This window comes from Ascaphus truei, chromosome 2 (genome assembly GCF_040206685.1).
Source record: "Ascaphus truei isolate aAscTru1 chromosome 2, aAscTru1.hap1, whole genome shotgun sequence".
Classification (NCBI taxonomy): Eukaryota; Metazoa; Chordata; class Amphibia; order Anura; family Ascaphidae; genus Ascaphus; species Ascaphus truei.
The window spans coordinates 452,139,433-452,151,993 of NC_134484.1; the positions used below are offsets into that span (position 1 = coordinate 452,139,433).

General features: G+C 40.2%; 1 protein-coding gene across 1 annotated transcript in view; it reads left to right on the plus strand.

Annotated features, from left to right (window-relative positions):
- GARS1 (glycyl-tRNA synthetase 1) overlaps window positions 1-11,593 on the plus strand; it is a 44,092-nt gene extending 32,499 nt beyond the window's left edge. Inside the window, exons 14-17 of the mRNA XM_075587948.1 lie at window positions 3,826-3,935; window positions 4,344-4,437; window positions 7,067-7,257; window positions 11,288-11,593. Of these exons, the coding sequence (XP_075444063.1) occupies window positions 3,826-3,935; window positions 4,344-4,437; window positions 7,067-7,257; window positions 11,288-11,413 (521 nt within the window). The 3' untranslated portion in view covers window positions 11,414-11,593. The remainder of the gene's footprint in view (window positions 1-3,825; window positions 3,936-4,343; window positions 4,438-7,066; window positions 7,258-11,287) is intronic.
- Window positions 11,594-12,561: the final 968 nt, after the last annotated feature.

A 12,561-nucleotide genomic window follows, 5' to 3' on the forward strand; every position in this document is an offset into this window, starting at 1 on the left:
TACAACAAAGGACAAAAATGCCCAATGCTACATCCAATATGACAAAAATATATAGTTGAATACTTAACTGTTTGTATTCTCATAAATGAGGGTAATTTAGTTAAAAAGTGAACACTTTGGCCAAAGTGTTTACTTGAATTTTACGTTAGTCGTTTTTGCAAACTGCAGTAGAATGGAACGTGACTTGTGCGTGTCTTACTGTGTGGTGACATTATTCCCAGGCCGTGTCTTACTGTGTGGTGACATTATTCCCAGGCCGTGTCCTGACCTCTGTTCTGTCGCAGTAACACAGAATGTGCACATGTGTAACCCATTCCCTGTACCGAGGGACACATGGACACAGAGAATTCCTGGCCAATCATCAACGTGAAAGCTTGGTGCAACATATCCAACATCCATTAATGTGTGATATACTGGAGAAGTAGGTCGGTCCTGTGAACCTCTTGTTTGTATGAATATATTGAGTCTGTTTCATATATGAACCTTTTAGCCTTCAAAGGTAAAAAGGTTAAACTGAATACCAATTATAATAAGACAAATGCTTTGTCATTTTGTATGTGAGACCTTTATTGGCTTAGGGCACACCAATGACAATGCATTATACATGTATACATACATACAAATACATTATAGCTTACCTGAAGAAGGTCCATAGTGGACAAACACAAGCTGTTTTCTGGAGTATCTCTGCAATAAACGTGTAAGCTAAAATATTTGTTATTAGTGTGCCCTGTAGTTTGCATCGCCTGAGACACAATTGTTAAAGGCAGATAGTGATGCCGGGGACTCCTTGCTTCCCAAGTTAGAGGCCCTAGTATGTGGTGGCGGTATCTCCACCATGTTTAATTCTCCCACGTGACCGTGACATTTAAACATGGTGGAAATACTCTCACTGCGCATCTCATCTAGACTGATGCAGCCCGGTAGGATTCACACAGAGGGAGTCCCATTCATTAGAAGGGACCCCTGCGGTGTTAATTCTGATCGGCCACCCCCGCCCCCTCTGCCAAGCACTTTGCCGTGAACGCTCTACGTTTGGTCCACGTTTCACCCGCACATGTGCTGTGGCAGGTTGGAGATACAACTGGCTGCATCTTTGTGCAGAATTCTGCATGTGCGACATGTTGTACTGTATATTCAAAAAGTGTATATCTTCAGCAGGAAGTCGCTTGTGCTGCATATATTCTGTTTGCATACAGTAAGTAACATGTTAGTAATGTTGCCTGGGAATCTGCTTGCTAATTTCTGATAGCTCCCTCCAGATCAGTCACTTTTGTAAACAGCAGGCATGTGTAATCGGCGACAATGCGGGCATATTCACAGGGGTTTTTAATGTATGAATAAGTGTACAAATGTGTGAATATGTGCATAAAAGGTAAACCAAACACAGATGATACCCACTCTACCTCAGTGATTCAGAGGTGGGTGCACTGGGGAGATAATATAATGAAAAACTAAAATCTCAAGCACCAGAAAGGTGAGAGAGTGAAGTCCCCAATTGCATGTACTCAAAGTATCTAAGTTAAAGAAAGTAGTCGGTGCTACTATATATAGCATGAGGTTTACCTGGATTTCTGCGCTCTACCAAACTGTGGGTGTGGTCTACACTAGATGGCGCTCTGCTTCAGCTGGAGTAACTGCAAGCACACTAGATGCCCCCTACTCTAAGCCCTTACCCTTAACCCCCCTACCCTAACATCATATGATTCAAATAAAGTATGAATTATTATTTAGCTCAAAATTTTGATTTAATATTGTAGTTTCATGTTTATATGGTTCAATTCATATTTTTTATTTGAAATATTATAGTTCAGTATAGTAACAAAGACAAAAAGAGAAGAAAGTGCAAAGCCCATAGAGTAGTATATACTACTAGTAGAATAGTATATACTCTATGGGCTTTGCACTTTTTTCTCTTGTTGTCTTTGTTTCTACAGTTTTTACCGGTCCTGAGGTTGGTTCCGGTTGTAAAGAAGCAGCATACCCATATTCAGCCTCAAATTGGACTCTGTATCTGGGAACACTTGATGTGACTATATATTTTTTATTTATTTATAATTTTTAACCCTTTACGTGCTATTCTTTTATTTGTCATTGTGTAACCCATCTTTTTATCTAATTCTCTATTGTTCATGAAGTAGGAGCGCCAGCAGGCACACCTATTACTAGAGGGTTTATGCCTATCTATTTTTATTTGTGTCAGCTATTTCTTTATTCTGTTTTTAGTTCGCTATAGTGTAATAATTTTGTTTTAATATTGTAGTTTCCTGGTAGAGCTCACGCTATAGTATATAAACTCAGACGTTGAGACTTTCTATTTTTTTTTGTTGCAACTAACAGACCAATAAATAGCCATGTGTTGCTGATATTTGCAGTGAGCACTTGGAGTGACTGCCCATAGATAGCGTGACTGTTTATAACTCACATTTTAGAACTCCAGATATCTGGGTCCTTAGTGTCACATCAGTCTCCTTCCATTTGCTGACTGCCTGCCAGAGTGTACGTCTTTTACCTCACTTTAATATAGCAGCACATTAACCTTCACCCCCTAACCCCCTCATTATTTTATTAATGTCTGATACAAATACAATTTTATCCTCTTGTCACCAATACATCATTAATCAGGGTTTATCTACTTGTACTACTGACTCGTTTTCTCATTTGACGATGTTCCCTCCACCCCAGTTATGAGTTTATATCTACAGAAAAATACTACTTTCTTTAACTTGGGTGCTTTGAGTGCAGACAATTTGGAGCTTGCATAGAAGGTAACAATGCATGCGAGTATGCATGCGAGTATGTGTGTGTGTGTGTGTGAATGTATGAAAGATTGTGTTTTTGTGCCACATTGGCATGTTACATTATAAAGACATTGCACATGTCCATTTATGCGGATCATTTGAAATACGAAGGGTCTCTTATTTGCTGAAAATTGTTAACAATTATAAAATATCGTTGCAGAGATTAAACTCATTAAGTGCATTTTTGGCAAAAACGCAGTAAATGCACTTCCTGGCTTAGAAATATCAAGAAATCCAATCGCCTTGGTGTGAATTTAATAAAGTAATTTTTTAGGGTGTGAGCAAAATGTGCACATTGCAAACAAATGGAGCCGCAGTTAATAAATGACGCGATTTAGGGATTTGACGTGTGTGTGTCTAACAAAGAATAGATGTGCATTACTGTACACATTAACTTAACCCCCATCCCACGCCTGCCATTCTAACCATCTCTAGTTCTCTGCTTGTACTATCGGACAACAAAGGAAAGACCCTGACAATATAATAATGCTCGGGACAGAGTAAAAAAAAAAAAAAAAAGACGACATTTCTACCGAGCTTCTATCAGTTGTCATGGAAACTTCTAGGTAGGGGGTCGGGGCCTACATTGTAAAAACATTACATACAAGCACTAAGTGACAATTAAAAATGAAATGGATTTTCAATTTTCAAACTGTTGAATAGAACAATTTTACCTTGATTTTTGAATTTCAACCAAGAATGAAATGCACCGTTCAGTTACGCTTTATTGTATTAACTAGCAATTACTGGCATAGCTTTAACACCTTCACTACCTGAGGGAGGCTGTACAGTACAAGACATTACCAAGCGCTGATTTGTACTTCTCTATGGCAGCCCACGTTAGCCAAGGCAGGGACATAGTGGGTAATTGACACCCAACCCCAATATTACTGTTGGAAATTAACTCTGAGGAAGTGATGACTTTGTATTTATTTAAAAATAAAATATATATATACTGTATACGTATTCTTCTAATTATTAAACCATGAACCGGTCCACACTTATTCTTGTGTTTTTTTTTCAGTTGAGGAAATTGTGCCAAATGTGATTGAGCCCTCATTTGGTCTTGGAAGAATCCTGTACACGGTTTTCGAGCACACATTCCAAGTTCGACAAGGAGACGAGCAAAGGACGGTAAGGTTTCCGGCATAGCTGATACCAATCCAGATCTTTAAAAGCCCAGCCAAAGAAACAGTCATAGGGCCGCTTAACTTCCTTTGCCAGCAATGCCAGCCCCTCTGCCCACGAAGGAGTTAAAGAAAAAGTTACTTTTTTTTGTTTGTTTGAACTTCTCTTTTTTCCATCTGGATTACATTCTTTGTTAGAACACAAGTTTCCTCTGTATCACAAATAATGTGGCCATCACAGTGCGTATTACTTCTAGGAAATGCTTCACATCTCTTTTTGATAACAGCCACTTTAGAAGGGGTAACTTTGCTCTGGTACACACTGGAGATTAGCAGTATTGTTTTAAAATACAAGCATGAAATACTTAATTGAGGTGGAAATGGTGTTTTTTTTTTTTATTCCTTTTTCTTGCAGTACTTCAGTTTTCCAGCCATAGTCGCACCATATAAGTGTTCTGTGCTCCCGCTGAGTCAGAATCAGGAATTCACGCCGTTTGTCAGAGAGCTGTGTAAGTAGTACTGGGGCAGCGATGGGCGTTCAAGTTAAGAAACTAGGCGTGTTTAAGGGACCATTACGTGCTTGTCTTCCTTTTGACACTAAATGCAGGTCTGGGGATGTGTTATTTGTAAGGGTTTTGATCACTACATCATGATTTTGCTCCGTAATGGGGTGTTTTTTTTTCTTTTTTCTTGCAAAGGACAAAATAGTTTTGTGGGTCCCTTCAGATATGTAGGGAACAATAATAAATATATAAACGCCCATTCTGTGCAAAAAAATAAATAATATACGTTTAACTAGTGCAGAAAAAAACAGAAAGACTACCCCGCCAGTGGACTTTACATCCAGCGGGGTGTGCGGCTCCTATAAGGCATATTGAATCTCTGTAGTAAATGTCATAGGACATGTCTGCTGCCCCAAAAAACTATTAAAGGGCTAAATCCTGTTACTAATGTGATTTTATCCCAAGTGAATTTCCTTGCTTTTATTTATTTTATATATATATATTTTTTTTAAACTGAAATCCTTTTGAAGGCAGCAAGCTTTTCTAGTCCCCATTAAAAAAAAATAAAGGTTTTTTTTTTGGCCTTTGTTTGGTCTTTTTGCTGCTGTTTGAGCCGTTCCCACACTTGTTACATTCAGTAGTTTCCTTCTGGAGAGTTACTTAAAAATTACTATCCTGAGCGGTTAAAACAGGAGTGGCCAACTCCAGTCCTCAAGGGTCACCAACAGGTGAGGTTTTTCCAGATAGCCCTGCTTCAGCACATGTTGCATGTCAGTCAGTCATTGATTGAGCCACCTGTGCTGAAGCTGGGATATCCTGAAAACCTGACCTGTTGGTGGCCCTTGAGAACTGGAGTTGGCCTCCCATGGAATAAAATGTTCACTGCCCTTCTCTCATTACGACAACAAAGGTTGCCATGGCAACAGTGCCAGGAAATTGTAAAACGATGACAACAAAGCAATAAATCAAGATTTTGACAATACAGGAGTTATAAATTAGATCAGCACAATAATAAATCTGATTATGTAATGACTCCATTTTTGTTGATAGAGATATTGCTGATTTAATTAAAAGTGCAATTCCTCCAAGTTTATAGACTGGTGTTTTTATGTAACCATGTTTAAAGGTGCAGTCCCTCTTTGGACCAAAAATAATCAATGGCAGTGACCTGTTCAAGGAGTTAAACCCTAGGGCAAGGGTGGGCAAACTGGGGGTCGCGCAGAGATTTTTTTTGGGGGTGGTGTGGCACTTAAAGGCCCTGCGCTCTTCCCCAAAGCATTTAAATGAAATACCAGGGGAGCACGCACGAGGCCTCTGTAACTCACTTACCTTGTCTCCGGCGGCTTCTCGCGTCGCCTCGCCATGGCAACATGGCGTCAGAAGACGCCGGATACAAGGTAAGGGAGGAGGGGGGGGCGCGAGCAGTGGGGGAGAGCAGGCACTGGGTGCGCAGGGAGGGGGGCGCGAGCAGGCAGTGGGGGTGTGAGCACTGGGGCCTAGCAGGCAGGGGTGGCGCAGACTAAAAAGTTTGCGCACTCATGCCCTAGGGGGATTGAAACTTTTTTTTACTAAACCAGACCCTTATAATTGTTATAGTTTATCAACATTGTAAGCGGAACCACGGGAGTGTTTTGATTTCGTCTTGCTACGTATTTTATGTGATTATTGCTGTGATATGTGAAATTAGGATATTTTTTTTAACAACTTTTCTATGGGCACTATAAATGGCACAATGTAGGTCTCTCAAGGGTCTGTATCAGAGCCAGTTTAGATATTGTGTAGTTGGTGCTTTGCGTAAGGTCTTGTTCCACGTTTAGTGGCATTTTACAGCAAGCTGGAGTTAGAAGAAACCAGATTTCCCAAATCTCTCTTTGCTATGTTAACAACCGCAGTCAAAAGCCGTAACCACTGACATATGTCGCTGCTATTGGCTTATTTGGTTGTAGGAGGTACTGTACTGTTGAAAATCGAGATCCCTTTTCAATAGTCAAGCTGCGATCGGCCAAACGCTGCCACGCTGACTTAAATGGCAGGTGTCGGCTGAATACTGTGTGATCAGCCTCTGGTAGTTCCAAAGCAAATGCAGGTCTGTAGGCTGCAAATATAAAAGGACTAAAGGAATATATAAATCTTAGGAAATGTATAGTTTTGTATGGCACGTAACAGGCTTCATTGTTCCCCCAGATAACAGGAAATACCCAGGCATGCCTCGGAATAGCACAGTTTCCATTGTGTTTTAATGGCTGCTGCAGAATATGGCACTGTTCTGTAACATACCCTACAAGAAGACTGTGCTACATCTGTATATAGTTGTGCCAAAAAGTAGTGCAAGTCATGGTAAAAAAACAATATGTATATACGAGTAGATTTCACCCTATAGTCTTCAAAGTGCTACACTATAGATGTCAGCACAAGTATAGCCACGTATTTTTTATGTTGTGTTTCATTGCTTATTTTGCCCTTCAGCATAGATTAGGTTTCTGATCATCACTCTAATGTATTGCTTCGGGTACATCTGTACCATGTTTCAACACTTCACCTTTTCGTTTTTTATTGTTCTACTCCCTTTATTGAACTGGTCTTCTCTTCCCATAACCAAGTACAATTCTGACTTTAAAATTGCCTGGATCCCCAGCTGAAGCTTTAACCAAGAACGGAGTCTCCTACAAAGTGGATGATTCCTCCGGGTCCATTGGGAGACGCTACGCCCGAACCGATGAGATTGGCGTCGCCTTCGGCATCACTATTGACTTTGACACAGTCAACCGAACACCTCACACAGCAACGCTGCGAGACCGCGACTCCATGCGGCAAATCCGAGCGGAGGTAACACCTGCCTTACTTTTACATGTCCATTTGCTACATGCAGAAGGTAGGACGTGCAGGGACATGAAAGTTTTAAAATAAAATTGCAACCATCTCTACTGCCATTTAGTAGCGGATGATTTCCCACCCCTCTTTGAGAGACCTATTAAACCCCCATGCTAAGACTATTGGCACTCGTAAGGGGCAGATCCATCAGGTTTCGAAGCAGGTTAACATATAGACAAAAAAAGTGTGCACCAAGAGTGGCACACCAAAAAGGATCCCCTTTAGATAGGCGCACTGCAGACCTGAATATAAAGACGGTCAGGGGTGGATGTGTAGTATAAAAATAACTTTATTAAATTTCCATGAAATGGTGTATATATAAAACTGTATATAGTGCTGTGCTATATACTGTGTGATTAGACTACTGTTGGTCTATTCAAACTGCGTCTGGCGTTACAATATGCTCCCACTAGTTCTGTCTCCCTTCCTAGTTATAGTAGATGCTTATGTTCATTGAAGTCTAAGTGGTTACGTTAACCCTGCAGCATAGTTGTAGATTTAGGCTATACCAAGACTTGCAATACATACATGGGGCATATCCACGTTGTATGCATACTGCGCATGCGTCATGTAAGTTGAAGAATCACGTATCTGTATATGTACGCATTGCGCATGCGCCGGAACAGTGCGAGAAGCTAGCTGTCTGGACGGCCCGATTTTGGTGAGTAACGGGCAAAGGGAGTACTAGGTATGTGTTAAAAACATTTAGCAGTGATTGTACACAGTGACACAGTGCGCTGTGCCTCTGGATCCCTGCAGATTTTAGTCAAAACCCATTGATTAGCGGGACGTGTGTGCTTAATATAGTAGTAGAAGTAGAGAAGGTAGTTAGCGTAGTGCTGGGCTCATTTGTGATATTGAATCAGGTAGAGTAAAACCCGTGCGGGTCTTTTAGCTGTCTCATGATTCATGATTAACTGCGTCGGCTATCTCCAATAGCTCCTTTGTGCGCTGATCTGTGTCAGAGCTATTTGCATTGATACACCCAATTAAAGAGGTGTTAGTGCTGCCACAGGGCGGCACTCGATACTCACTACCAGCACAGTGTACTTGCTTTAAATACTACTGATATCACCGTGCATATGTATCTATGCTGCCTTGTATAGTTACAGCTGCTCTGACTATCTTTTGTCCCGCATGGTATGCTATATGTCCTCACTGTAGCAGTGTACAAACAAGCAGTACTGTAGCCACACGGGTTTTACTCTACCTGATTCAATTTCACAAATGAGCCCAGCACTACGCTAACTACCTTCTCCACTCTTGTAACTATAGGTGCACAGCACCTCCGTACCTGCGCCTACACCAGTGGACATATCAATAGAGTAATTACCTTTTTCTGATGCATGCACGCATTGATATATTAAGCACACACGTCCCGCTAATCAATGGGTTTTGACTAAAATCTGCAGGGATCCAGAGGCACAGCGCACTGTGTGTCACTGTGTACAATCACTGCTAAATGTTTTTAACACATACCTAGTACTCCCTTTGCCCGTTACTCACCAAAATCGGGCCGTCCAGACAGCTAGCTTCTCGCACTGTTCCGGCGCATGCGCAATGCGTACATATACAGATACGTGATTCTTCAACTTACATGACGCATGCGCAGTATGCATACAACGTGGATATGCCCCATGTATGTATTGCAAGTCTTGGTATAGCCTAAATCTACAACTATGCTGCAGGGTTAACGTAACCACTTAGACTTCAATGAACATAAGCATCTACTATAACTAGGAAGGGAGACAGAACTAGTGGGAGCATATTGTAACGCCAGACGCAGTTTGAATAGACCAACAGTAGTCTAATCACACAGTATATAGCACAGCACTATATACAGTTTTATATATACACCATTTCATGGAAATTTAATAAAGTTATTTTTATACTACACATCCACCCCTGACCGTCTTTATATTCAGGTCTGCAGTGCGCCTATCTAAAGGGGATCCTTTTTGGTGTGCCACTCTTGGTGCACACTTTTTTTGTCTATCTAGCCTATCCCCAGGCTGCACGCCTCCACCAACTAGGGGTCTGAGCGAGGTCTCTCCCTACAGGTTAACATATAGATGGATCCTGGCAGTAATGCTCATACTCCAGACTTAAATATGCTGTAAACAAAGAGGATAAAGAGTGTCACACAAGCTCCCCAAAACTGTTTGTCTCCCAAACATCATGATGTTTAGATTACATGTCTATTCCCAGAAGCTTGTTATATGCAAATTAAAAACACTGAATAACACGGTTTGCTTGCATTCCGAGATATCCCTCAAGTTTATCCTGCTGTATTAGGGAGAGATTCACTAACCTCCGGTACAGGTTCACGTGCAGCGGTCCTTTGGCAAATGCGGGAAAATGACTTGGAACAGCAGTGAACGTGGGATCGCAGTGTGTTAACACAGGGGTTCTGAACTCCAGTCCTCGAGGTCAGGTTTTCAGGATATCCCTGCTTCAGCGCAAGTGGCTCAATCTTCAACTGCACCACCTGTGCTGAAGCATGGATTTGTACTTTACCATTTGTTTGGACCAGAGTTGAAAAGAATGCTCATATCTAAGAGACTACTTAAAAGTGTGATCTCAAGTATTGGTGACACCCTTTGTACTTGGTCATACTGTACATGCCACATCAATTTTTCCCGTTGTGAACATTTTGCATCTCCTGCAATGTCAGATATTACAAGTATGGGGTGAAAATCGGTATCGACGCTGACAATGTTCTTTTCAAGTTTGTCATTGTTTTTTTGCGATCGAAATATGCATAGAATTTAGCTATTTCTGTTTTCTAAAATAAAATGGCCAAACGTTTTATGAAAACATAAGTACTTCCTGACTGGAAAAAAATAAATAAATATATTTATATATATATATATATATATATATATATATATATATATATATATATATATATATATATATATATATATATATATATATATATATATATATATATATATATATATATATATATATATATATATATATATATATATATATATATATACCATTATTGGTGTACAATGTGGTTGCTGAGACAACCTTCTGAGATTCAGCTGGCTACAGGAAATAAGCATAGTAAACTTGCTGGTACCAGAATTAAAGTATCACTCCTTGATTAAAAAGCTCTAAGTATAAAAATACTCGCTTGCCAGGGTTTATATAATTAACAATTAATTGTTGGAGCCATCTGATTTTAATTGGAAAACCTACACTTCTGCATGGAATAATTTTTAAGCCTACAAAATGCCTACAATTTTTTTTCCATAGTAAGAAAGAAAGAGAAGGCATTTATGCACTTATGCTAGACTCCTCAATAGCTAGACTGTAGTTCTCACCAACCTTCAAAGTGACGGTGTTTCCAGGCAGGGGGAATGTACTGCAAGAAAGTGGGTACATAGGCCCTTATTCAACATTCTGTAGAGCTGCCTGCCCCTATGCTGGAGAACGTTTCAGTCCCATTCCTTGGAATAGAGCTGAACTACATTATCGGAAAGAGGCTGCTCAGCATAAGGAGTAGGAGGCAGGAAGAAAATAGAACTGCTGATTTGAAAAGGGAGAAAGGAATGCATAGGTATATGGAAGTCCTTGAGTATGAGCTTGACCTGATAGAGCATGGGTGGGCAACTCCCGTCATGAAGGGGCCACCAAATGGGCAGGTTATCAGCATATCCCTGCTTCTGCACAGGTTGTGAAGTCGAAGACGGCTACTCATTTGAGTCTCCTGTGCTCAAGCAGGAATATCCTGAAAACCTGACCTGTTGGTTGCCCTTGAGGACTGGAATTGCCCACCCCTGTGATAAAGGATATTTAATATTAAAGGCATTGAAGGAATGAAGAAAGGTGTATTTTTTATCATTACTGCTGATTAGCAAATTAAATAATTTTCTGAAATGATTTGTGTGATGAGAGATAATTCTGAAAATATGAATGTTATCGGCTCATCGTACCATATGAATTGACCGTCATATGTGCCATTTTTATTTAGATTTCTGAACTTCCTGGGATTATTCGAGACCTGGCTAACGGTTGCCTCACTTGGGCAGAAGTGGAGATCAAGTATCCGGTTTTTGAGGGACAGGAGACAGGCAAAAAGGACACGACCGAGGAATGAAAGCTTCTCCTGTAATAACGTGTCCACTTTCTACCATTGATGTTAATATTCAACCTTTTATCGGTTTGCCAATTAAGGGGAAAAAAAGGCATTACTTTATGCTTACAGGGATTCTACTTAATTATCACCTCGTTCAAATTTCCAAACGGTCTGCAATTAAAAAGTACATTATGATATTGATCTTCTTGTTGCGTTGTATTGGATTTGTTTCTATGAGCGAAGCCTCTCCGGTGCACAGAATGCTTCCTGTGCTTCTAACGCCTAAAGGAAATGTAGTTTTGATAGCAGACAAGCAACTGGCAGGTTTAAATACCTTTTAACTTGCCATTTTATTCATAATTGAGAAGGGAGAGGGACAAAAGAGGACAGGCACACCAAAGTAAGCAAAAAGGGTGAAGTTTAATACTTACTTTGGCGTGCCTGGCCTCTTTTGTCTCTTTACCCATTGCACGGAGTGTGTGTGTGTGTGTGTGTGTGTGTGTGTGTGTGTGTGTGTGTGTGTGTGTGTGTGTGTGTGTGTGTGTGTGTGTGTGTGTGTGTGTGTGTGTGTGTGTGTGTGTGTGTGTGTGTGCGCGCGCGTGCGCGTGCGTGTGCGCGTGTCCTGCCTAAGACTTGTGAATGTGCTCACAAGTGATCTTTTTATTTGCTATATATGTATATCTATATATGTATATCTCTAAATGTCTCTTATAGAGAGATTTTGATTCTCAAATATGTGATATAAGACTTAAGCTCACAAGATTGTCTCAATTTAGAAAACCTTTGAGACCTACAGTATGTTCTGATGTAATCAATTTAGATATAAACAGCCGCCTAAATCATAAATCTGCTTTTTACCCAGTGCACAATTGGGGGAATCATATTACAGTTCCTCAATCTTGTGATGATCTGGATCAGCTCTGCATACAAGAAAATAGAAAGATAATATGACTAAAGAGGAAAGAGCTGCTCTAATAAAAAAATTAGAACAAAATAACAGAATTGTGATTAAATTGGTAGACTAATTAGGGACGCCTGTATAAAAAAAAGCCTATTTACTAGATGATACTACTACATATGATACATTCAAGAATAACCCCACCTCATTTTTTATTAATGAATTGCATTTATTATATAAAGCAAATTCAAAAGAAGATCCAAAAACAGCA